This window comes from Moschus berezovskii, chromosome 6, assembly GCF_049115385.1.
Source record: "Moschus berezovskii isolate FMDL1 chromosome 6, NW_MosBer_1.0, whole genome shotgun sequence".
NCBI lineage: Eukaryota > Metazoa > Chordata > Mammalia > Artiodactyla > Moschidae > Moschus > Moschus berezovskii.
The window spans coordinates 13,804,084-13,832,021 of record NC_142465.1 but is presented as its reverse complement, the minus strand read 5'-3'; the positions used below and the strand labels follow the sequence as shown (position 1 = coordinate 13,832,021).

At 38.4% G+C, this 27,938-nt stretch overlaps 1 protein-coding gene across 2 annotated transcripts in view; it reads right to left on the bottom strand.

The window, feature by feature from the left end:
- The window catches only part of PTPRQ (protein tyrosine phosphatase receptor type Q), a 258,466-nt gene that overhangs the window by 195,357 nt on the left and 35,171 nt on the right, over window positions 1-27,938 (bottom strand). For both annotated transcript variants that reach the window (XM_088836825.1, XM_088836826.1), the window contains 6 exons: window positions 27,165-27,326; window positions 26,887-27,066; window positions 26,176-26,283; window positions 25,521-25,802; window positions 13,939-14,121; window positions 13,487-13,588 (listed from right to left, as the gene is read on the bottom strand). In XM_088836825.1, coding sequence (XP_088692951.1) covers window positions 13,487-13,588; window positions 13,939-14,121; window positions 25,521-25,802; window positions 26,176-26,283; window positions 26,887-27,066; window positions 27,165-27,326 — 1,017 coding nt within the window. The remainder of the gene's footprint in view (window positions 1-13,486; window positions 13,589-13,938; window positions 14,122-25,520; window positions 25,803-26,175; window positions 26,284-26,886; window positions 27,067-27,164; window positions 27,327-27,938) is intronic.

Here is a 27,938-nt window from a genome sequence, read left to right as displayed (position 1 = left end):
TGGACCAACCTTACGAAGGCAGAAACCAAAAGGAAGAAATAATTCAACCTTGAAGCCTGGGAAAAGGAGACCTCAAACACAAAAAGTTAAAAAAAAAAAAAATGAAAAGGCAGGGACATACTACACAAATGAAGGAACAAACTAGAAACACAGTAGTCCAAATAAATTAAGAGGAAATAGGCACTCTACCTGAAAAAGAATTCAGAATAATTATAGTAAGATGATCAAAAACCTTGAAAACAAAATGTGGAAACTGCAAGAATAAATTAACAAAGACCTAGAAGAATTAAAGAATAAGCATACAGAGACATACAACACAATTACTGAAATTAAAAATACTCCAGAAGTCAATGGCAGAATATCTGATGCATAAAAACGAATCAGCTACTGGAAGATAAAATGTTGGAAATAACTTCTAAAGAGCAGGACAAAGTAAAAAGAATGAAAAGAACTGAGGATAGTCCAGAGACCCCTGGGAATATATCAAATGCACCAATATTCAAACTACACGGGTCCCAGAAGAAGAAGAGAAAAAGGAAGGATATGGAAAAACTTTGAAGAGATTTTAGTTGAAAGTTTCTCTAACATGGAAAAGGAAATAGTCAATCAATTTCAAGAGGCACAAAGAGTCCCATACAGGATAAACCCAAGGAGAAACATGCCAAGAAACATACTAATAAAACTTACAAAGACTAAATACAAATAAAGAATATTAAAAGCAGCAAGGGAGAAGCACAAGCAACATACAAGGGAAATCCCATATGCTTAAAAGCTGATCTTTCAGCAGAAGCTCTGCAGGCCAGAAGGGAATGGCAGGATATATTTAAAGTACTGAAAGGGAAAAATTTACCCGGCAAGGATCTCATTCAAAATTGATGGAGAAATAAAAAGCTTTGTAGACAAGCAAGAGAATTCATTACCACAAAAGCAGCTTTACAACAAATGTTAAAGGGACTTATATAGTCAAGAAGTACAAGAGAAGAAAAAAGATCTACAAAATCAACCCCAAACAATTAAGAAAATGGCAATAGGAACACATATATCAATAATCACTTTAAATGTAAATGGATTAATGCTCCAACTAAAAGACACACACTGGCTAAATGGATACAAAACCAAGACCCATATATATGAACTGTCTTCAAAAAACCCACTTCAGACCTAAAGACACATATAGACCGAAAGTGAGAGGATGGAAAAATATATTCCATGCAAATGGGAACCAAAAGAAAGCTGGGGTAGCAATCCTCATATCAGACAAAATAGATCTAAAAGAATATTACAAGAGATAAGGAAGGACTCTACATAATGATCAAGGGATCAATCCAAGAAGAAGACATAACAATTGTAAATATCTATGCACCCAACATAGGAGCACCTCAAAACATAAGACAAACACTAACAGACATAAAAGGAGAAATTGACAGTAACACAGTAATAGTAGGAGACTTTAACACCCCAGTCACAGCAATGGACAGACCATCAAAACAGAAAATTACTAAGGAAACACGAGGCTTAAATGATACATTAGATGAGATGGATCTCATTGATATCTTCAGGACATTCCATTCAAATGCAGAGAGTACACCTTCTTCTCAAGTGCACATGGAACATTCCCCAGGATAGACCATATCTTGGGTCACAAATCAAACCTCAGTAAATTTAAGAAAATTGAAATTGTATCAAGCATCTTCTCCAACCACAACCTATGAGACTAGATATCAATTCCAAGAAAAACGCTGTAAGAAACACATACACATGGAGATTAAACAACACATTTCTAAATCACCAACAGGTTATTGAAGAAATCAACAAGGAAATAAAAAAATTTATAGAAACAAATGACAAAGAAAACATGACATCTCAAAACCTATGGGGTGCAGCAAAAGCATCTCTAAGAGGGAAGTTTATAGCAGTACAATTCTACTCAAGAAGCAGGAAAAACATCAAACAGATGACCTAACTTGACACCTAAAACAACTGGGAAAAGAAGAACAAAAAAACCCCCAAAATTAGTAGAAGGGAAGAGAAGTTTATTTCTGAGCAGAAATAAATGAAAAAGAAATGAAAGAAACAATAGTAAAGATAAATAAAAATAAAAGCTGGTTCTTTGAGAAGATAAATAAAATTGACAAACCTCTAGCCAGACTCATCAAGAAAAAAGAGAGAAGAATCAAATCAACAAAATTAGAAATGAAAAAGGAGAGGTTACAACAGACAATGCAGAAATACAAAGGATAATAAGAAACTATTATGAACAACTATAAGGCAATAAAATGGATAACCTGGAAGAAATGAATACATTCTAAGAAAAGTTCAATGTTCCAAGACTGAACCAGGAAGAAGAAATTATGAACAACCCAAATACAAGCACTGAAATTGAAGCTGTCATCAAAAATCTCTGAAAAAACATAAGCCCAGGACTAGATGGCTTAACAGAATTCTATCAAACATTCAGAGAAGAGCTAATGCCTGTCCTTCGAAAACTCTTTCAAAAAATTGTGGAGGAAGGAGCACTTCCAGATTCATTCTACGAGGCCACCATCACCCTGACACCAAAACCAGACAAAGAGACACAAAAAGAAAACTACAGGCCAGTATCACTGATGAGCATACATGCAAAAATCCTCAACAAAATTTTAGCAAACAGAATTCAGCAACACACCAGAAAGCTCATACACCATGATCAAGTTGGGTTTATCCCAGGGATGCAAGGATTCTTCAATAGACACAAATCAATCAATGTGATACACCATATTAACAAATTGAAAGAGAAAAATCATACAGTAATCTCAATAGATTCAGAAAAAATCTTTGACAAAATTCAGCACCCGTTGATGATTAAAACTCTTCAAAAAATGAGGGGAGGAATAAGATGGCGGAGGAATAGGACGGCGAGACCACTCTCTCCTCCACAAATTCATCAAAAGAACATTTGAACGCGAGTAAAGTCCACAAAACAACTTCTGAATGCTGGCAGAGGACGTCAGGCACCCAGAAAAGCAGCCCATTGTCTTCGAAAGGAGGTAGGAAAAAACATAAAAGATAAAAAGCGAGACAAAAGAAGGACGGAGCTCCGTCCCGGGAAGGGAGGCTTTAAAAAGAGAGAAGTTTCCAAACACCAGGAAACATTCTCACTGGCGAATCTGTGGCGAGCCTTGGAAGCTCAGAGGGCCACATAACCCTCTTTTTTTTTTAAGATTTTTAAGATTTTTTTAAAACCCACAGATTACCCGCCAAACGGTAACTCCCAGCAGAGAAGCAGCGCAGACGCCTGCATACGCCATTAGCAGCGGGGGCTGGGCAGGGAAGAGCCGGCTGAACTGCTTAGAGAGAGGACTGGGCTTGAATGCCGCGAGAACAATTTGAGAGAACTGGGGAGAGCAAAGCAGACTGTGGGATAGCTTCCCCACGAAAAGGCGGAAAGCTCTAACCTATGACTCGGCCAGCCCCGCTCACAGAATAAAGGACTGAGCAGAGTGAGCCGGCTGCGGCTGGCCCATCCCCCATCCCCCGCCGAGACAGGCAGGGAGCGCAGCCAGAGCCGGAGCGGGCAACCGCGGCCCCAGAAAGGCATCTGATACAAACTGCAGACAGGCTTGTTGCTAATCAGGACTTCTCGGGCTCGGGCCGGTCGATATCCCCCTGAGAAGGTGCGCCGGTTGTACACCCAGAAAACTGAGTGGCGGGGACTGGGGAGGCGATAAGTCGCAGAGACCGCGCTCGCCAAACACCTGGTCCCCTGAGCTGCTCGGACCGGGGAAGGCACAAAACGCAGGCCCAACCAAGTCTGCGCCTTTGTGGAGTACCTGAGAACCTGAACTTGAGCCGCTCAGACCTGGGAAGTGCATACAACCCGGTGCCGGCCTCAGATCATTCCCGGCAGAGCAACCTAGAGCCTGTGCAGTATAGACTGGGACAGCATACGTGCTGTGAGCGGGGGCAAACCCAGTGTGGCCGAGACGCTGCGAGCACTCCCCACAGACGCCAGAGATAATCAACTGCAGCGTTCCTCCCTTCCCAGAACAGGACTGAACAACTGAGCCTTAAAAAGTGTCCACCCACCCCCTAGTATCAGGGCGGAAATTAGACACTGAAGAGACCAGCAGACAGAAGCTGAAACAGAGAGAACCACCTTGGAAATGACAGATAGAGACGTCTAGAGACTACTCCAAGAATAAGACCAAAAACCAGAGGCAAGAGGCTTAAGCCCGAATCCTGAGAACACCAGAGAAGTCCTGACTCCAGGGAACATTAATCGATAGGAGCTCATCAAACGTCTCCATACCTACGCTAAACCCAAGGGTCAACAAGTTCCAGAGCAAGACATACCACGCAAATTCTCCAGTAACACAGGAAACTAGCCCTGAACTTCAATATACAGGCTGCCCAAAGTCACTCCAAACCCACTGACATCTCATAACTCATTACTGGACACTTCATTGCACTCCAGAGAGAAGAAATCCAGCTCCACCCACCAGAACACCGACACAGGCTTCCATAACCAGGGAACCCGGACAAGTCACCTGTCCAACCCCACACACAGCAAGGAAACTACATAATAAAGAGAACTCCACAAACGGCCAGAAGAGGGAAAGGCCACCCCAAGCAAAGCATTATAAGCAAGATGAAGAAGCAGAGAAATACCCAGCAAGTAAAGGAACAAGATAAATGCCCACCAACACAAACAAAAGAGGAAGATATAGGGAATCTACATGAAAAAGAATTTCGAATTTTGGTGGTGAAAATGATTCAAAATCTTGAAAGCAAAATGGAGTTACAGATAAATAACCTGGAGAAAAGGATTGAGAAGATGGAAGAAAGGTTTAATAAGGACTTAGAGGAAATAAAAAAGAGTCAATATACAATGAATAATACAATAGATGAGATCAGAAACACTCTGGAGGGAACAAACAGTAGAATAACAGAGGCAGAAGACAGGATAAGCGAGCTAGAAGATAGAATTGTAGAAATAAATGAAACAGAGAGGAAAAAAGAAAAACAAATTAAAAGAAATGAGAACAATATTAGAGACCTCTGGGACAATGTTAAACGCTCCAACATTCGAATCATAGGAATCCCAGAAGAAGAAGACAAAAAGAAAGACCATGAAAGAATACTTGAGGAGATAATAGTTGAAAACTTCCCTAAAATAGGGAAAGAAATAATCACCCAAGTCCAAGAAACCCAGAGAGTCCCCAACAGGATAAACCCAAGGCGAAATACTCCAAGACACATATTAATCAAATTAACAAAGATCAAACACAAAGAACAAATATTAAAAGCAGCAAGGGAAAAACAGCAAATAACACACAAGGGGATTCCCATAAGGATAACAGCTGATCTTTCAACAGAAACTCTTCAGGCCAGGAGGGAATGGCAAGACATACTTAAAGTGATGAAAGAAAATAACCTACAGCCCAGACTACTGTACCCAGCAAGGATCTCATTCAAATATGAAGGAGAAATCAAAAGCTTTACAGACAAGCAAAAGCTGAGAGAATTCAGCATTACCAAACCAGCTCTCCAACAAATGCTAAAGGATCTTTTCTAGACAGGAAACACAGAAAGGGTGTATAAACTCGAACCCAAAGCAATAAAGAAAATGGCTACTGGATCGTACTTATCAATAATTACCTTAAACGTAAATGGGTTGAATGCCCCAACCAAAAGACAAAGGCTGGCTGAATGGATACAAAAACAAGACCCCCATATATGTTGTCTGCAAGAGACCCACCTCAAAACGAGGGACACATACAGACTGAAAGTGAAGGACTGGAAAAAGATATTCCATGCAAATAGAGACCAAAAGAAAGCAGGAGTAGCAATACTCATATCAGATAAAATAGACTTTAAAACAAAGTCTGTGAAAAGAGACAAAGAAGGAAACTACATAATGATCAAAGGATCAATCCAAGATGAAGATATAACAATTATAAATATTTATGCACCCAACATAGGAGCACCGCAATATGTAAGACAATTACTAACAAGTATGAAAGGGGAAATTAACAATAATGCAATAATAGTGGGAGATTTTAATACCCCACTTACATCTATGGATAGATCAACTAAACAGAAAATTAACAAGGAAACACAATCTTTAAATGATACAATAGACCAGTTAGACCTAATTGATATCTATAGGACATTTCACCCCAAAACAATGAATTTCACTTTTATCTCAAGTGCACATGGAACCTTTTCCAGGATAGATCACATCCTGGGCCATAAATCTAGCCTTGGTAAATTCAAAAAAGTTGAACTCATTCCATGCATCTTTTCTGACCACAATGCAGTAAAATTAGATCTCAATTATGGGAGAAAAACTATTAAACATGCCAACATATGGAGGCTGAAAAACGAACAAATCATAGAAGAAATCAAAAGAGAAATCAAAATATGCTTAGAAATGAATGAAAATGAAAACACAACAACCCAAAACCTCTGGGACACTGTAAAAGCAGTGCTAAGGGGGAAGTTCATAGCAATACAGGCACACCTCAAGAAACAAGAAAAAAGTCAACTAAATAACCTAACTCTACATCTAAAGCAACTAGAAAAGGAAGAAATGAAGAACCCCAGGGTCAGTAGAAGGAAAGAAATTGTAAAAATTAGGGCAGAGATAAATGCAAAAGAAACAAAAGAGACTATAGCAAAAATCAACAAAGCCAAAAGCTGGTTCTTTGAGAAGGTAAATAAAATTGACAAACCACTAGCCATACTCATCAAGAAACAAAGGGAGAAGAACCAAATCAATAAAATTAGAAATGAAAATGGAGAGATCACAACTGACAACACAGAAATACAAAGGATTATTAGAGAATACTATCAGGAATTATATGGCAATAAAATGAATAACCTGGAAGAAATGGACAAATTCCTAGAAAAATACAACTTTCCAAAACTGAACCAGGAAGAAATAGAAAATCTGAACAGACCCATCACAAGCACGGAAATTGAAACTGTAATCAAAAATCTCCCAGCAAACAAAAGCCCAGGTCCAGACGGCTTCACAGCTGAATTCTACCAAAAATTTAGAGAAGAGCTAACACCTATTCTACTCAAACTCTTCCAGAAAATTGCTGAGGAAGGGAAACTTCCAAACTCATTCTATGAGGCCACCATCACCCTAATCCCAAAACCTGGTAAAGACCCCACAAAAAAAGAAAACTACAGGCCAATATCACTGATGAACATAGATGCAAAAATCCTTAACAAAATTCTAGCAATCAGAGTCCAACAGCATATTAAGAAGATCATACATCATGACCAAGTGGGCTTTATCCCAGGAATGCAAGGATTCTTCAATATCCGCAAATCAATCAACGTAATACACCACATTAACAAACTGAAAAATAAAAATCATATGATTATCTCAATAGATGCAGAGAAAGCCTTCGACAAAATTCAACATCCATTTATGATAAAAACCCTCCAGAAAGTGGGAATAGAAGGGACATACCTCAACATAATAAAAGCTATATATGACAAACCCACAGCAAACATTATCCTCAATGGTGAAAAACTGAAAGCATTTCCCCTAAAGTCAGGAACAAGACAAGGGTGCCCACTCTCACCACTACTATTCAACATAGTTCTGGAAGTTTTGGCCACAGCAATCAGAGCAGAAAAAGACATAAAAGGAATACAAATTGGAAAAGAAGAAGTAAAACTTTCACTGTTCGCTGATGACATGATCCTCTACACAGAAAACCCTAGAGACTCTACCAGAAAACTACTAGAGCTAATCAATGATTACAGTAACGTTGCAGGATATAAAATCAACACACAGAAATCCCTTGCATTCCTATACACTAATAATGAGAAAATAGAAAGAGAAATTAAGGAAACTATTCCATTCACTGTTGCAACGAAAAGAATTAAATACTTAGGAATATATCTACCTAAGGAAACAAAAGACTTGTACATAGAAAACTATAAAACACTACTGAAAGCAATCAAAGAGGACACTAATAGATGGAGAAATATACCATGTTCATGGATTGGAAGAATAAATATTGTAAAAATGAGTATACTACCCAAAGTAATTTATACATTCAATGCAATCCCTATCAAGCTACCAACGATATTTTTCACAGAACTAGAACAAATAATCTCACAATTTGTATGGAAATACAAAAAACCTCGAATAGCCAAAGCAATCTTGAGGAAGAAAAATGGAACTGGGGGAATTAACCTGCCGGACTTCAGGCTCTACTACAAAGCCACAGTCATCAAGACAGTATGGTACTGGCATAAAGACAGAAATATAGATCAATGGAACAAAATAGAAAGCCCAGAGATAAATCCACGCATCTATGGACACCTCATCTTTGACAAAGGAGGTAAGAATATCAAATGGAGAAAAGACAGTCTCTTTAAAAAGTGGTGCTGGGAAACTGGTCAGCCACTTGTAAAAGAATGAAACTAGAACACTTCCTAACACCATACACCAAAATAAACTCAAAATGGATTAGAGAGCTAAATGTAAGACCAGAAACTATAAAACTCCTAGAGGAGAACGTAGGCAAAACACTCTCCGACATAAATCACAGCAGGATCCTCCATGACCCACCTCCCAGAATATTGGAAATAAAAGCAAAAATAAACAAATGGGATGTAATTAAAATCAAAAGCTTCTGCACAGCAAAGGAAACTATAAGCAAGGTGAAAAGACAGCCTTCAGAATGGGAGAAAATAATAGCAAATGAAGCAACGGATAAAGGATTGATCTCCAAATTATACAAGCAGCTCCTGCAGCTCAATTCCAGAAAAATAAATGACCCAATCAAAAAATGGGCCAAAGAACTAAACAGACATTTCTCCAAAGAAGACATAAAGATGGCTAACAAACACATGAAAAAATGCTCAACATCCCTCATAATCAGAGAGATGCAAATCAAAACCACAATGAGATACCATTTCACACCAGTCAGAATGGCTGCTATCCAAAAGTCTACATGCAATAAATGCTGGAGAGGATGTGGAGAGAAAGGAATCCTCTTACACTGTTGGTGGGAATGCAAACTAGTACAGCCACTATGGAGAACAGTGTGGAGATTCCTCAAAAAATTGGAAATAGAACTGCCATATGATCCAGCAATCGCACTCCTGGGCATACACACCGAGGAAACCAGAATTGAAAGAGACACATGTACTCCAATGTTCATTGCAGCACTGTTTATAATAGCCAGGACATGGAAGCAACCTAGATGTCCATCTGCAGACGAATGGATAAGAAAGCTTTGGTACATATACACAATGGAGTATTATTCAGCCATTAAAAAGAATACATTTGAATCAGTTCTAATGAGGTGGATGAAACTGGAGCCTATTATACAGAGTGAAGTAAGCCAGAAAGAAAAACACCAACACAGTATACTAACACATATATATGGAATTTAGAAAGATGCAAATGATAACCCTGTATATGAGACAGCAAAAGAGACATAGATGTATAGAACAGTCTTTGGGACTCTATGGGAGAGGGTGAGGGTGGGATGATTTGGGAGAATGGCATTGAAACACGTATGTTGTCATATGTGAAACGAATCACTAGTTCAGGGTCAATGCATGTTATAGGATGCTCGGGGCTGGCATGCGGGGATGACCCAGAGGCAGGATAAAGGGAGGAGGGAGGTGGGAGGGGGGTTCAAGAAGGGGATCTTATGTAAACCCGGGGCAAATTCATATCAATGTATGGCAAAACCAACCAATATAATATTGTAAAATAATTTGCCCCCAATAAAAAATAATTACCTAAAAAAAAAAAAAAAACTCTTCAAAAAATGTGCATAGAAGGAACCTACCTCAACATAGTAAAGGCCATACATGATAAACCTACAGCAAACATTATTCTCAATGGTGAAAAACCAAAAGCATTCCTCCTAAAATCAGGAATAAGACAAGGGTGTCCACTTTCACCACTATTGTTCAACAAAGTTTTCGAAGTCCTAGCTACAGCAATTAGAGAAGAAAAAGAAATAAAAGGAATCCAGATCAGAAAAGAAGAAGTAAAGCTCTCACTGTTTGCAGATGACATGATACTATACATAGAAAACCCTAAAGATAGTATCAGAAAATTAATAGAGCTATTCAGTGACCTTGGCAAAGTTGCAGGATACAAAATCAATACACAGAAATCACTTGCATTTCTATATACTAACAATGAAAAATCAGAAAGAGAAATTAAGGAATCAATCCCATTCACCACTGCAACAAAAAGAATTAAATATCTAGGAATAAACTTACCTAAGGAGACAGGGCTGAGGGAGAGAGAGATGAAGGCATGAGGAATGCACTAGGCGTTTGTGGGAGTTGACACTAAGTCCCCTAAAAAGTTGCAATCACAACATACCATGATTCAGTGAATTAAAGTTCTCCTGTTGCCATTACAATGGAAGTCTTCATTTAAGATTGCTGTATGTAATGTTTGTTACTTAATGTATGATGACACTGGATTTGGCTTAGTAAAGGATAACTGTGACTTAATGAATACCCAGCATGCTTGACTCATGAATTTAATTTTTATTTCTTATAGTTTCCATTTATTAGTTTTTTCCCCGAAAAAGCTATTCTTTGGAAGTTGAGTTCAGTGAATTTGAAAACTACATACGGGCCTTCATATGTTCATAGCAGGGAATAAACTGAAGTATTTAGCTTTATGTAAAGGGAGAGATGCGGAGAAGGCAATGGCAACCCACTCCAGTACTCTTGCCTAGAAAATCGCATGGACAGAGGAGCCTGGTGGGCTGCAGTCCATGGGGTCACTATGAGTCAGACATGACTGAGCGACTTCACTTTCACTTTTCACTTTCACACATTGGAGAAGGAAATGGCAACCCACTCCAGTGTTCTTGCCTGGAGAATCCCAGGGACGGTGGAGCCTGGTCAGCTGCCGTCTATGGGGTCGCACAGAGTCGGACACGACTGAAATGACTTAGCAGCAGCAGCAGCAAAGGGAGAGATGAGGTTTCCCTGAAAACTCAGCAGTAAAGAATCCACCTGTAATACAGGAGCAACAGGAGGCTCATGTTCAATCCCTGGGTAAGGAAGATCCCCTGAAGGAGGGTATGGCAACCCACTCCAGTATTCTTGCCTGGAGAATCCCATGGACAGAGGAGCCTGGTGGACTACAATCCATGGGGTCGCATAAGAGTCAGACATGATTGAAGCGACTTGACACAAGAAGACAAAAGAAATGTACACAGAAAATTATAAGACACTAATGAAAGAAATCAAAGAAGACACAAACAGATGGAGAGATATTCCGTGATCCTGGGTAGGAAGAATCAATACTGTGAAAACAACTATACTACCAAACACAATCTACAGATTCAATGCAATCCCTATCAAATTACCAATGGCACTTTTCATAGAACTAGAACAAAAAATTTCACAATTCATATGGAAACACAAAAGACCCCGAATAGCCAAAGCAGTCTTGAGAAAGAAGAATAGAGCTGGAGGAATCAACCTTCCTGACTTCAGATTATACTACAAAGCTACAGTCGTCAAGACAGTGTGGTACTGGCACAAAAACAGAAATGCAGACCAATGGAACAAGATAGAAAGCCCAGATATAAACTCATGCAACTATGGGTACCTTATTTCTGACAAAGGGGGCAAGAACATACAATGTGGCAAAGACAGCCTCTTTAATAAATGGTGCTGGGAAAACTGGACAGCTACATGTAAAAGAATGAAATTAGAACACTTCCTAACACCATACACAAAGATAAACTCAAAATGGGTTAAAGACCTAAATGCAAGACCAGAAACTATAAAACTCTTAGAGGATAACATAGGCAGAACACTCGATGACATAAATCAAAGCAAGATTCTCTATGACCCACCCCCCAGAGTAAGGGAGATAAAAACAGAAGTAAACAAGTGAGATCTGATTAAACTTAAAAGTTTTTGCTTTTAAACAACAAAGCTTTTGTTTTAAAACAAAGGAAACTATAAGCAAGGTGAAAAGACAACCCTCAGAATGGGAGAAAATAAGAGCAAATGAAACAAGTGAAAAGGATTAATTTCCAAAATATACAAGCAGCTCATACAACTCAATGCCAGAAAAACAAACAACGCAATCAAAAAGAGGCAAAAAGACCTAAATAGACTTTTCTCCAAAGAAGACATACAGATGGCTAACAAACACATGAAAAGATGCTCAAAATCACTCATTATTAGAAAAATGCAAATCAAAGCTACAATGAGGTATCACTTCACACCAGTCAAATGGCTGTCATCAAAAAGTCTACAAACAATAAATGCTGGAGAGGGTGTGGAGAAAAGGGAACCCTCTTGCACTGTTGGTGGGAAAGTAAATTGATACAGCCAGTATGGAAGACGGTATGGAGATTCCCTTAAAAAATAGGAATAAAACCACCATATGACCCAGCAATCCCACTCCTGGGCATATACCCTGAGGAAACCAAAATTGAAAAAGGCACATGTATCTCACTGTTCACTGCAGCACTATTTACAATAGCTAGAACATGGAGGCAACCTAGATGTCCACCGACAGATGACTGGATAAAGAAGAGCTGGTGCATCTACACAATGGAACATTACTCAATAGAAAGGAGTGCATTTGAGGTGGATGAACCTAGAGCCTATTATACAGAGTGATGTGAGTCAGAAAGAGAAAGGTAAGTATTCTAACAAATATATATGGAATTTAGAAGAATGGTACTGAAGAACTTATTTACAGGGCAGCAATGGAGAAACAGAGAACAGACTTATGGACATGTGGAGAGGGGGGAGGAGAGGGTGAGATGTATGGAAAGAGTAACGGGGAAACTCACACTGCTGCTGCTGCTGCTGCTAAGTCACTTCAGTCGTGTCCGACTCTGTGTGACCCCATAGACGGAACTCACATTACCATATGTAAAAAAGCCAGCCAACGGAAATTTGCTAAATGGCTCAAGAAACTCAATAGCGGGTTCTGTATCAACCTAGAGGAGGGGATGGGGAGGGACATGGGACATAGGACATGGGAGGGAGGTTCAAAAGGGAAGGGTTATATGTATACCTATGGCTGATTCATGTTGAGGTTTGACAGAAAACAACAAAATTCTGTAAAGCAATTATCCTTCAATAAAAAATTTTAAAAATGCTGCAGGTTGACAAAACTTATTAAATGTCTATTCTTATGAATGTTAAAAGTGAAAAACATGGTCATAACATATCCAGATTGATGTTCAAGCTATTTGCATCAAAATTCCCATGGAAAAAAATTACTGCTTTTTAAAGAGTATGAATGACTTAAGAATAAAAAATACATTTTATACCTGATTTTACTGAACATAAATATGACTTTGCAAGCTTCTTTTAAACCATGACAATGAGATCTCCATATAGAGCTGATACAGCATATAAATGCTATTCAAGGCAAGAATTCTTATATCTTCATTTTATATATACGGTTTTTGAAACATGACAGATTAAACATTTATCAACTCTTCACTGCTATATTTACCATCTTCTTCAGTAAGCACATCTATGGGTGCACTCCGAATTCCTTCACCTTTGAGTGTACTAGCTGACACCTCAATTGTATACTGAGTGTACTTCTTCAGTCCTAAATAGAAACAAGATAGATAAGACTTACAAAATAACCTTTAATTATATGCAGGAAAAAAAACTATGAAATGTTTCTTAACAACCTTCCAAAAGTAAAAACTAAGTGAAAATGTAGTTCTTGTAATAGTAACTCCTATTATTAAGACAGAACAACATAGAAAAACGTGGAAAAGAAACAAGAGTCTTCTTTCATGTGATCTGCAATAAACTCCTACCTTATTGAATCAAAGAGCCGGAACTGTCACACTCTGTATAAAACTAACTACACTTCTCACTTACAGCAACAAGCCAATGATTTGTGGTCACTCAGTCAAAATAAACGTAAATATCCAACATTATATTTTTTACCTTTAATATTCTGGATCAAAGAAGTTGTGTTTATCGTTCTTTCCTCATTTCCATTACTTTTCATTAGATAAATTGTATACTTTTGTATAATTCCATTGGGAATACTTGGAGGGAAGAATGACAGCTCAATCTCTCCAGAGGAAATATTTCTGTAAGTAATATTTTCTGGGGCACTATCAGGCACTGAAAAAAAATTTATATATATACAGCATAAACAATTCTACACTAATAATGTACTCTGCTGACGTTTTCACCCCCATGGTCTAGAATACAAACACATATACACACTTGTAAAGTCACTTCAGTCATGTCTGACTCTTTGTGGTCCCAGGGACCGTAGCCCACCAGGCTCCTCTGTCCATGGGATTCTCCAGGCAAGAATACTAGAGTGGGTAGCCATGCCCTCCTCCAGGGGATCTTCCCAACCCAGGGATTGAACCTGTGTCTCCTGCGGCTCCTGCATTGCAGGGGATTCTTACCACTGACCCACCAGGAAAGCCCATACACACAGACACACATCAGAACATTGACTAGAATGCAATTATAATAAATATCCTAAATGTAGAAAAATATGGGTATATTATAGCACTTGCAACTGTGCAAGAAAATTTTCATCTCAAAGAAAATTCATACTGCAACTCTACAAAATAAAGTTTATTCGATGACATTTTTTATCAAAATACTTGAGACTATACTAAACTGTCTTACTAAGCAGAACATGCAGATACATGGTTCCCGTGGTACATGCAGGGAAATAGTTCCAGGGCCCCCATGCCCCCACCCCTTTAATGGATACCAAACTCCAAGGATGCTCAAGTCCCTTATATATAATTGCACAGTATTTTCATAGAACCTAACAACATCCTCCTGTATACTTTAAATCATCTCTAGATTATTTATAATACCTAATACAATAGAAATACTATGTAAATACAATGGAAATGCTATGTAAATAGTTGCCTGCCAGCATGCAGGAAATCTAAGTTTTGCTTTTTGGAACTTTTTTTCAAATACTTTCAATGCACAGTTGGTTGAACCTGTGGATTCAGGACCCACAGGTACAGGCTACCTGTACAAGAAAGAGAACTTGAAAACACTTAAAAATTGATTCTGCCTTTAATTAATAATAACATACAAATGGTTAATAGATTAGTTTTGATATACAACATGATCTATGACAAGGCAAGTATCCTCTCCTAGATAAAAGGAAAGGATATAATAACCTGGTATAATAACCTCCATATAATAACCTGTTAACATAACAGTCTCCTAAGGATGTGTGTGCTTAGTCACTCAGTCTTGTCTGACTCTTTGTGACCTCCTAAACTGTAGCCCTCCAGGCTATTCTGTACATGGGATTTTCCAGACAAGAATACTGAATGGATTGCCATTTTCTTCTCTAGGGATCTGCCTGACCCAGGGATCAAACCTGCATTTCTTGTTTCTCTTGCACTGCAAGTGGTTTCTTTACCCGTTGAGCCATCAGGGAAGTCCAAGGATACAATTTAGCAATAAATAAAACACCAGTTTCCTGTATCTACTAATGCTTTTATTATATTGAATGTAATGGCCACAAAATGGTTCTCTACATATAATCAACTACTAATACTACATATGGGATTCCAATTCTAGAAAATTGGATATTAGAAAAGCTACACTAAGTTGAATGATCATTATAATTAAAAGAAGTAAAACTTTACATAAAATTAACCTTTTTCTTGTAAGGAATTGCAGAGCTGGCAAAGAAGTCAGAAATCTATGCTGGACCAAAAAAAAAAACAAACAAGCAAAAAACAAAGTAAAAATAAGAGTCCTGAAATGAAAGCTGGAACTAAAGCCTGCTCTCACTTACAGGGTAATGGTCAATCCTGGTGACTCTGAGTTTCTGTATTAACTGCTGTGTGGAGAGCCAGAAAAAGAAGATAAAACCCTGGGCCAGCAGAAGGGTAAAAAATATCCTTGCATCAAGTGTTGGATCCCCAAATAATGCAATTTCAACAAGACCCATGATATGGACCAATTCTGGGGGCACTTTGAATTCTTCAGCAGAGTTGAAGAGAACCTGAGTGGTTCTTCCTAGACTTGTGCAATGTGGTATGTTCACTCTCACAGAACAAGGAGTGAGAAGGGAACCTACCAAGAAAAAGAGGACAGAAAAGTAACTTTTTTCCTCTTATGCCTCTGGATGGAGAGGTGGAATAGGAAAAAAGAAAAAAAGAAACTATGCATTGTTGGAACAGTAAGCCTATCCCTATGAGCATACGTAGCCCAAATTCATGGAACATATATAATTACTTAGAACCAGACATGGAACAATAGACTTATTCAAAATTGGGAACAGAGTATGTCAAAGTTGTATAATGTTACCCTGCTTATTTAACTTAGATCCAGAGTACATCGTGTGAAATGCTGGGCTGGATGAACACAAGCTGGAACCAAGACTGCCAGGAGAAATATTAATAATCTCAGATATCCATTTGACACCACCCTAATGGCAGAAAGCAAAGAAAACTTAAAGATCCTCTTGATGAAGGTGAAAGAGGAGAGTGAAAAAGCTGGCTTACAACTCAACATTCAAAAAATGAAGATTATGGCATCTTGTCCCATCACTTCATGGCAAATAGATGGGGAAACAATGGAAACAGTGATAGACTTTATTTTCTTGGGCTCCAAAATCACTGTGGATGGTGATTGCAGCCATGAAATTGAAAAATGTTTGGTCTTCGGAAGAAAAGTTATGACAAATTTAGACAGCATATTAAAAAGCAGAGACATTACTTTGCCAACAAAGATCTATATAGTCAAAGCTATGGTTTTTCCGATAGTCATGTATAGGTGTGAGAGCTATACAATAAAAAAGGATGGTGGTGGGATTTAGTTGCTAGATCATGTCTGATTCTTGCGACTCCATGGACTGTAGCCTGCCAGGTTCCTCTGTCCATGGGATTCTCCAGGCAAGACTACTGGAAGGGGTTGCCATTTCCTTCTTCAGGGGATCTTCCTGACCCAGGAATCAAACTCAGGTCTCCTGCATTGCAAGAGATTCTTTACCTACTGCAGACTGTTTACATTTACCATTGCAGATGCTTTACCATCTAAGCTACAAGTGGGGCCCAAAAAAGGATGAGTGCCAAAGAATTGAGGCCTTCAAACTGTAGTGCTGGAAAAGACCCTTGAGAGTCCCTTGGACAGCAAGGAGATCAAACCAGTAAATCCTAAAGGAAATCAACTCTGAATATTCATTGGAAGGACTGATGCTGAAGCTCCAATACTTTGGCCACCTGATGCAAAGAGCCAACTTGTTGGAAAAGACCCTGATGCTGGGAAAGATTGAAGACAGGAGGAAAGGGGACAACAGAGGATGAGATGGTTGGATGGCATCACTGACACGATGGACTTGAGTTTGAGCAAGCTCTGGGAGTTGGTGATGGACAGGGAAGCCTGGCATGCTGCAGCCCATGGGGTTGCAAAGAGTTGGACATGACTGAGCGACTGAGCAACAAATATAGCCTGAAAAGACCTCTATTTCAGAATAGAAATTAAAATGCATTTGTAATACTGAGTTGCCATTACTCAAAAGCAACTAGCAGAAGCAAACATATATTCTCTCTGAAGAAACTCAACTTTAACTTAGGTCACAATTAGACAGAAAAGTGATACCAATTGAAAAACTACTGGAATTCTCTACCCAGAAAAATTAACAAGAGCAAAATACCAACACAATCAGCCAATCAGAAACAGAGAGAAAGCCATCAATGTAATCTCACTAGCTGAAACTGTAAGCAATGCATTTACATAGAGAAATACTTGCAGGAGATGAAAGACCATAGTTGGAAAGATAATGGTTTAAAATTGCCTTCATAGAACAATAATGATTAACTTGAGGTTTAAACAATATAAACTAGATATATATATACATATTATCATTGCCAATACTCGTAATGCCATTACAAGTTCTTTTCCTTCAAGAGAAAGAATTCAACCTTTTTACTGGTATTCTAAATACAATGGATATAAATATCCATTTATTATACACTAATAAATTTAGTAAAGAAAATTCAGAAGCCTTGAAAATATAGAAAAGTACCCCTCACCCGCACTGTTAACCTGTTATGCAGTGTATTACATCTAAGGCAGATTTAACAGGAAAAACTGACATAAAAATGCTAACATTTCCAAAACTTTGGGAAGAACTTTAATTCGATGCACAGCTTGATATAACAATATAATCCTACAATCCCTCCCCAAATACTCAAAATCTTCCCTAGTATCTTCCTAAACCAATGCATTAAATTGAGAAAAATCCTCAACAAGTACTCTGCTTCCTTAACCTTCTGACTGTAAGTGAAATCTTAAAACTGCTTGAGAATACTACAACATAGCATTCTTGGGTTGGTAGCAATTTGTTTTTCTCTCATCATCTCTGTAACCGGAGAGCCCAGAACCCTTTCCATATTGAGATCTGTTCTTTTCTCTTCCTGAAGAACTCTAGGTGTTACCCCTTCTTTAAGACAATCATCCAGTGCTTCTCTGCCATTTCTCCAAACATCTTAAAAATGCAATCACCTGACTCCTCTCTACCACTGCGAGATGTCAAATTGATGGAAATAACCTGTGTAATTCCCTAGACTCTGTATTCCTTGAGCTCCACACTTCCAATATTTTTTTCCTCCGCCTCACTCTAACCTGTAGCCTTCATGGCAACACCTGAGGCCTTCATTACCAATAACTGCCAATATTCCTCTCTTTGGCAACTATCTACATCTCCAGCTGACCAACCACTATACTGTCAATTCAACAAGTCACTGACCCTCATCAAGTCTTCACTGTCCATCACCACTCTTAACATTCTCATCCCCCTGCTTACTAGGTCAGACAGTCTATCACTAAAATCACTTCCTAGAAATCTCCATCAACTCCTTTTTCTATCCTCCTTTCCTGCAAAATTTCAAGGTTGATTAAACTGAACTCAGGGCTAGTCTACATCCACAATGCAACAGATGAACATGTCTGAAGAAAATACCACTCCATGCTGACTGCTGCTGCTAAGTCACTTCAGTCGTGTCTGCCTCTGTGCGACCCCATACACGGCAGCCCACCAGGCTCCCACGTCCCTGGGATTCTCCAGGCAGGAACACTAGTGGGTAGCCTTACTTTAATTTATAACCTCAAATCTCAATCTTTCTCCATCACTTGGCAGCCTATCTATCTTCCAGTTAATTCAGTCCTCCACTCTGTTATGCTTGTTTTCACCATCTTTCTCCACAAACATCCTGCCTCTCCTCCCCCTCTTTATTCAAACCTGATAAACCTGCTTCTAATTTCATCAGGAAAATAAAAACAGTCAAAGAGGACTATATATTTTCCTACCACTCCTCTCCAACTGCCTTCTTATCTAAAACCTGGCCCACCTCTGCACTATATTCCATTCCACCTACCTAGTGAGAGTTTAGATTTGATGTTTTTTCCTCTCTGTTGTTATTTTTAGTTTTTCTCTCATCACTGAATTATTTCTATCATGATATATACATTGTATGGGGCTTCCCTGGTAGCTCAGCAGGTAAAGAATCTGCCTGCAAGTGACCCTGGTTCGATCCCTGGGTTGGGAAGATCCCCTGGATGAGGGCATGGCAACCCATTCCAGTATTCTTGCCTGGAGAATCCCCATGGACTGAGGAGCCTGGTGGGCTACAGTCTATGGGACTGCAAAGAGTCAAACACGACTGAGCGACTAAGCGTGCACACACACACACATCGTATACATGTGAGCACACATCAGTTATTGCTGTGTTCTGTCCTCCGCTCTATATCCACATTTCTCAAATTTTGCCTTTACCCGTTTCCTCCACTTTCTTGCCTATCATGTTCTTTTAGTCCCACTTCAGTTAGGCATTTTCTCCTCACTTTTAACCATGAAACGTACTCTCATGGTGTCATCAATGACCTTCATCTTGCCAAACCACTAATCAGCTGTGTGCCATTACTTCACTGTCAGGGGATTCCCTGGTAACTCCGTGGTAAAGAATCTGCTTGCAATGCAGGAGACCACCGGCAATGCAGGAGACGCAAGTTCCAGCCCTGAGTCAGGAAGATCCTCTGGAGAAGCAAATGGTCACTCACTCCAATATTCTTGGCTGGGAAATCTCATGGACAGAGGAGCCTGTCAGGCTACAGTCCATAGGGTAGCAAGAGTTAGACACGACTTAGTGACTAAACCAGCATCACTTCACTGTCAGTAGCACTTGATGTAGGAAACAAATTGCTTCTAATCTAAAATATCTATCCATTAGACTTCCAAGACATGACCTTCTCCTGACTTTCCTCCCACCTCACTGGCCACTCCTGCTTAGTCCTTGACTGGCTCCTCCTTGACTTCCCAAAGTCTCCATGTCCTGTTACCTGAGGACACAGCTGCATGCTTCTTTTCAACTCTATCTGCACTCACCCTGATGTGACTTTACCTCATCCTTGACTTTGAACACCCAACATATGGTGATGCTTTTAGATTGTATATTCAACCCTGGATCCTTTCTGTGAGTTTTAAATTTATATGCCCAATTGCCTTCACGACAGGCACTTGAGTATTTCAAACATGTTCAAAATATGAACTTGAGACAGTCATTTCCTAGGCAGGTTGATAAGAAGTCTAGGGGTCCCCAAGGAGGGAGGGGTCTGGAATTCTCAAGGAGGAAGAAAGGACAAACTTTTTTCCTCTACATTCCTTAGGATTATATAACAATAATGTATCCTGTCTGAGGACAGTCTCTGGATTAAACTTTCTGGCTAATCCTGTTATCTTAAAATGTAAATTATGGGAGTATGTCTGGTGAGGTCTTTACAACATCCAGACATTCTTTTGATTCACTGGAGAGTATATAACTCCACTGCTAACACTAGCAAGGGGGTACTCTTTCTGCCCCCTTCTGATACCTATATCAGAAGCTTTCTCTATCTCCTTTATACTTTAATAAAACTTTATTACACAAAAGATCTGAGTGAACAAGCCTTGTCTCTGGCCCCAGATTGAATTCTTCTCCTCTGGAGGCCAAGAATTCCGGTGTCTTTTTGTGGGGCAGCAACAACCTTTCAAACTCCTAAGTTTTCTCCAACCTGATCTCTTCCCCAGACTTCCTCATTTCAGTAAATGGCACCTCATTCACCAAGATGCTTAGGCCAAAAACCTAATAGTAAATCTTGAGTTTTCTCTTTATTCCCACATCCAATATATTCAGAAGCAATCTTCTAAAACTGCAAAACATACCAAATTCTCATCGCCTAATTCTCCAATAGCTTCACATTAAAATTAAACATCCCATTCCTTAGTATGGCGCCCACAAGGGTATGGTCCACCTCTGCCTCTCTCTCTCCCCCTCATCTGCTAATTCTATCCTGTAGCTCACATTGCTCAGATGAGAGAAATGGTTTCCTCTTCTTCAGACACATCAAGTGCCTTCCTTCTTCAGGAACTAGGTAATGCTATTCCTCCTCTGGAACATTTTCTTCCTTATCCTCATCTAAGTAAATCTCACACATTATTAATATCTCTAGGCAAATATAACCTCCTTGGAGAGGCCTTTTCTCAGTCTTCCATCTCAAATTGCCTACTCATTCTTCCATAACTCTGTTTTCTTTCCCTGATTTTTTTTAAGGAATTTGCCAGTATCAATATAATATATATTATTTGTTTTCTGGTGTATCTTCTCTGACCCTTCTAGAATGTTAAGTTCCAGAAAGACAGAAATCCTGCCTTATTTACTGTTGTAACTATACTGCCTAGTTCAGTGGTAGTACGAGATATGGAATCCATAAAAAGTCTGCTCAGTGAATGAAAACCTATGCTCAAGGTGGTATAGAATATATTTAAAACAGAGGTGAAATTGACATCTAAGGAAAGTAAGTAAGATTGAATTGAACAGCTCTTTAATTGCAAGGGAAAAAAGGAATTAGTGATGCTTGCTTGAACTTTATAAAGCAGTGTAACTTGGGATTTTGAAAAATTTTCATTGGAATTCACTAACTTGTCCCTGTGGATTTACCTGCCTACCACCAGCAGTGAGGATATAAATATGCAGCCCTGACCCCAGGCTGACATCCTATACCTTTTTATTCATATCTCCTTAGGGGATAACCCATGCTGGATCTTCAGGGAAAATAAAGCAAGATGGATTTACTGACTTGGTGATTTTGAAGAGTAATCACATATTTAAATTTTTCTGAAATAGCATGGTACTTCCAATTGTAGAAGTATCATGTAAAATGGATAACTCATGAATGAAAAGTAATTATTATATCAGTTGGAATAAGCTGGAGCTATTAAAAACTAAAAATAAAGAATAATTCAGCTCATGATGATCCTAAAATAGTGGGACATTCTCTTGGGTATGCCAGAAGATTATTGTTTGGCATAGATAGTTTTAATGTCACATAGAGAAAGTAATAAAATGTCTTTCATTAACATGAATAAATTTATACAGTCCCACACAAAGTTTTGATCAACACCTAAGTTACAATCCCCTAGTAGTTATTGCCCCAATTCAGACTTACTCAAGGCAATGGTTAAGGCTTACTGTAAAGAAAATTACATCTTAAAAAAGGAAAGGAAAGAAAATATACATATATAGATCCTCAAAGGGTAATCTGTATGGGAACTTAAAGCTCTTTATGTGGTTATTGTGCCCTAAGTATGAGAAAATATAAACTAATCTCAAGTTTGCTTATTAAGTGCACATTCTATACTTAAAACATGCACACAAAATCAATCCCATATTGATTTTTCCTGCTTAAACATGAGGATTTTACTTTCAAGCATTATAAACTCTAATTCCCAATCAAGATAAAACATCTGAACAAATAATTTACTATTTGTTATTAGTAGCATTAACACTATTAGCTGTAGTTAGCTTTTGTAGTCAGCTGAGTTAGCACAGCTCTCAATTTCTCATGAAACAGTATTGAAAAGTGGGATCTTGATTTTTAGAGTAAGAGTAGAGGGTGTATTTATTGTATTTAACAAGAACATTGATCCCTGGGAGTAAACAGTTGCTCCTAAGTACATCCTGTTTCAAATGACACCTTGAGATTGTTTTTAAAATTCTAGCTACCTCTGCTGCAAAAAGAACTCAAATTGGTTGTTCAATTGTATTAGACATTATCTAGGAAAAGTCACTGATGCAGATCCCATTGCCTGTGAAACACCCACAGGCAATGGAATATTAACTTTAGGAGGGTGGAAATTCATTTTCTTGTACAGTGCTAATAGAGCCCAGGTAAAGGTTGCTATAGTATAAATTATTTGCTGAATATTTGTTGAAAGGATGAACCTCACAGATCTCAGTTTTTCATTAGGAAAGCAGATTATTATACCTATTGCTTTACTGTAGAATTAAAAAGGAAATATTTGTGAAAGTCAATAGAAGAATATGCTGCAGGTACTTAAAATATGCTTCTTTCCTTGACACGGTGTAAAATGAAACCAGGTAGAGACTTTTCTCAAAAATACTTATTTTCCATATATTTATAAAAGCAATGAAGCATGCTAATATATATAATAACAATTATTTTGCACCATAATATACAATTTATGATGATTTAAAAAAAAGCGCTCTCTTCATTACTCATTCCTGTCATTACAACTGTTGTCATCCCCTATGGGCAGTTTTATGTCATTTCATTCATTTATGTGACAGTCTCAAGAGGATGAAAAGTGAAAAAGAAAGTGTCAGTCACTTAGTCGTGTCCGACTCTTTGTGACCATATGGACTGTAGCCCCCCAGGCTCCTCTGTCTGTGGAATTCTCCAGGCAAGAATACTGGAGTGGGTTGCCACTACCTTCACCAGGGGATCTTCCCGACCCAGAGATCGAACTCAGATCTCCTGCATTGCAGATGGATTCTTTACCATCTGTGTCATCCTCTATGGTCAATTTTATATCAATTTATTTTATTAATTTCTGTGACCAGTCTCAAGAGAGTACTTTTGCCCAAAGGTAAGCTGGTTTACTAGATCCCTGATCCCTCAAGGTCAGAGACAGGGCCTCACCTACAGCATCTGGATGAACCATAAGAAATTGCCGATATTTAGCCAATTATGTGGAGAAGGCAATGGCACCCCACTCCAGTACTCTTGCCTGGAAAATCCCATGGGCGGAAGAGCCTAGTAGGCTGCAGTCCATGGGATTGCGAAGAGTTGGACTCGGCTGAGTCATTTCACTTTCACTTTTCACTTTCCTGCATTGGAGAAGGAAATGGCAACCCACTCCAGTGTTCTTGCCTGGAGAATCCCAGGGACGGGGGAGCCTGGTGGGCTGCCGTCTATGGGGTCGCACAGAGTCGGACACGACTGAAGCGACTTATTTAGCAGCAGTAGCAGCAGCAGCCAATTATGACGTCCAGGAACAGTGACTTCAATCATCAGCCAGTAGCTAGTCAACAAATATTTATTTTTTTAAATGTAGGGATAAAATAGTAACTTTACATTTAGTTTTAATTCTGGGCATGTGCTACAGAGTTGGCCTAAAAGTGATGCTCCAATATATGTTTATAAGCATAATATAAACAATCCACTAAGATCATCAGGTAAATGCCTTACTTTGTGCTATTTGCTCTTGTACACTGAAACTGAAACACAATTAATTCTATGCTTACATTATTTCATTTATATGGGATACACACCCTGGCCACAACAACCTATATAATGTCCTTTCCACCTGATTCTTTAAGGTCAAATGCTACCTCCTCTGTAAGGCTTCCCAGGCAGGACATTTCAGTGCTCAGACTCTACACCTCTATCTATATACATACTCAAGAATGTATATAGATATACACACATACATAGACAGATGTACAGAATTCACATGTATTAAATCTATATAAATCTATGGGCTTCCCAGGTGGCTCAGATGGTAAAGAAGATGCCTGAAATGCAGGATACCTGGATTATACATCTATAGATATAAATTACATCTTTACATACGTGGCTCAGACAGTAAAGAATCCACCTGCAATGCAGGAAATGTGGGTTCTATCCCTGGGTCAGGAAGATCCCCTGGAGAAGGAAACAACAACCTACTCCAGTACTCTTGCCTGGAGAATCCCTTGGACAGAGAAGCCTGGTGGGCTACAGTCCATGGGGTCGCAGAGTCGGACACAACTGAGCAACTAACACACACACACATTTATACATATGTATAAATATAGATATATCGATAGATAGATGCATATGGATGTATACAGAATTTATATAGATTATATATAATACAGTATTCTATTCTTATGAACGTGTCTCTGCTATTTCCTAGTTTCAAAGCAACCTAATTTATAGGTACACTGAAAGGACTTCTGATTTCTCAAGATACTTCCTTTGGAAAAAAAACACTGACTTTTATTCCGGAGTTGCCTTATATGTAAATCAGATTTTAAAAATTTACACAGCAAGTCTTTTCCCACACCCTCCCACAAAGATCATATAAATTCCTGCATTATACAGAACAGAATGACAGACTTCAGGTTATGTAAAATATAAAACAATATTACAATTATTGGCCATGTTTACTTCATTAATATGTATGGGGAGAAAAAACTTACCAGTCTCAGAAGTCCTCACAGAAAGTATAGAAGATAACTGATCGCCATGGCCAAATCTGGTATATGACCTTACAGAAATGTTATAGAGGGTGTAAGGTTTTAAGTCTCTTAAAATTATATTTGTTGTTGAGGTGTTCTTCATGAATAAGGTATTTACATTTCTATAGAGCACTTCATAGGCAAAAATAATCCCATTGGGTTTCTCAGGTGGAGACCACTTCAAACTTATTTCACTAGCAGTAACATCGGTAACTTCAACATCTTGAGGTGGTGATTCTGGTTCTGGGGGAAAAAACCAATGTGTGCATTTTTTCATGTTTATTGCTTCAGACACTAAAGGCAGCATGAGGGAGATGACAGTAAGCATGCAGCACCACTTGCTTCTTTTTATTAAAAATGCACCTAATTATCATATGTGAAACAAATCGCCAGTCCAGGTTCGATGCATGATACAGGATGCTCGGGGCTGGTGTACTGGGATGAATCAGAGGGATGGGATGGGGAGGGTGGTGGGAGTGGGGTTCAAGATGGGGAACACATGTACACCCGGGGCAGATTCATGTAAATGTATGGCAAAACAAATACAACAATGTAAAGTTATCAGCCTCCAATTAAATAAATTAAAATAAAATAAAACTGCACCTAACCCTCTTACCATCTTCTGGAGTTCTCACAAAGATGTCATTTGCTTCGGACAAAGAACTTTCTCCAACAGTGGTTGAGGCAGCCACTCTCATTTTATATTTTGTGTATTTCTTTAACCCTGTAAGGAAAATAGGCCATTTGTTCAAAGTCCCTAGAATACTATTCCTGGATTAGTGCCATTTAACACAAGACTAGTGAAAATAACTTATCTGGGAGACTGGTTCTCTAAATCAGCCTCCTATAATCCCAATCTCCCAAGCTTCCTTGGTATGAGAGCCTTCCATCGTGATGAGGTTTTAGTTTTCTCCTAAAATATCAAGGCAATGGTCTGAGACTGAAGAAGCAATTTTTGGCACACTGCAAGGAATCTAGCTGATTTGGCACAAATACCACGTCAGCTCAATTACTTCAGCTGATGGTTGCATTCAGTCAATCAAGCCTTCAATACTGAGTTATTCTGATGCACCAGGCATAAAATTCCGTAGGTCAAGTATATTCTTAGGATACCTGTGGTCTGATGACTTTAATTGCAGATAAGTATAGTGAAAGAAAAACAATATTTAATGAAGTTATTTCTGCAAGTACTTTTAAAGATATCCATGGGAGCATAGCACAACAAAATCTGCAGTGATGCAACATGTACCCCACAGTGTTTAATGGCATAGAGAGATGTGCATTTTCCATCAGAATAAGAATGTCAAAAAAAAAGATTCTGTTCTACCTGTTATGAGAAAGTGGTTATCTATAGTAGTCATCTGGAATGCTCTGTTTGTATCCAGTTCCATTGCATAAATTGTATAATGAGTTATTTTTCCATTAGGATATTCTGGAGGATCCCAATATAACAAAATAGATGAAGAACTAATATTTTTATAGTTTATAACTTGAATGGAGCTTGGCACTTGAGGAGAAGAATGAAAAATTAATATGAATGAAAAGTCTTACAATGCACCAGAGCAATATTTGCAGGTAACAATTTCAAAGAAAATATATTCTTACCTTGCTCAAGTGTCCTAACATTGAGAACCGTTGGTGGTCCTTCTCCCATGATGGTGAAAGCAGATACACTAATCATGTGCTCAGTGAAAGGTACAAGTCTCCTGATAACGTAGGACAGCTGTTCAGCAGCAATGTCAGTGATATACTGATTCCTTGAAGTTCCTATTTGAGATCAGTTTTTAAAAAATTTAACAAGTGTTTGGTTTTGTGATCAAAATCATTTTTGCTTCAACAGTGAAATTTTAAACCCAATTTCACATTATCCACTAATCTCTCCATGTAATCCCTTATATGAAAGGTAGACACATAATTAATAATAAATATACTGAATGTACTCCAATAACATATATAACATTTTGTGCTCATAATATAGTTTTGCTAGTTATACACTATCCCAGAATAAGAGATTAGTGTTTTGAGAAAATATAACTTTCTAAAAAAGACAGGTTAGGAATTCTTTTCCTAAAAAAAAAACTGGGAAATAATATCAAATTGAAATATTATAAGTCAGTGCTGCAGTAAGATATAAAAATCATGGAAATAAGATTTTATTTGGACTAAAAACTCACCACACATTTGCTAAATCCATTAATGATTTAAAGCAAGCATGCTTATAAAACTGCCACATAAATATATATGGACAAGGATTTTAAAAATCCCTATTTCAAAAAATAAGTTAGTTTTTTTAAAAAACTTATTTAGATTGTGCACTTCCAATAGTGATAATTAGTGCTTAGGCCAAACAAGTATTAAAAAAAAAAAAATCTGTATCAG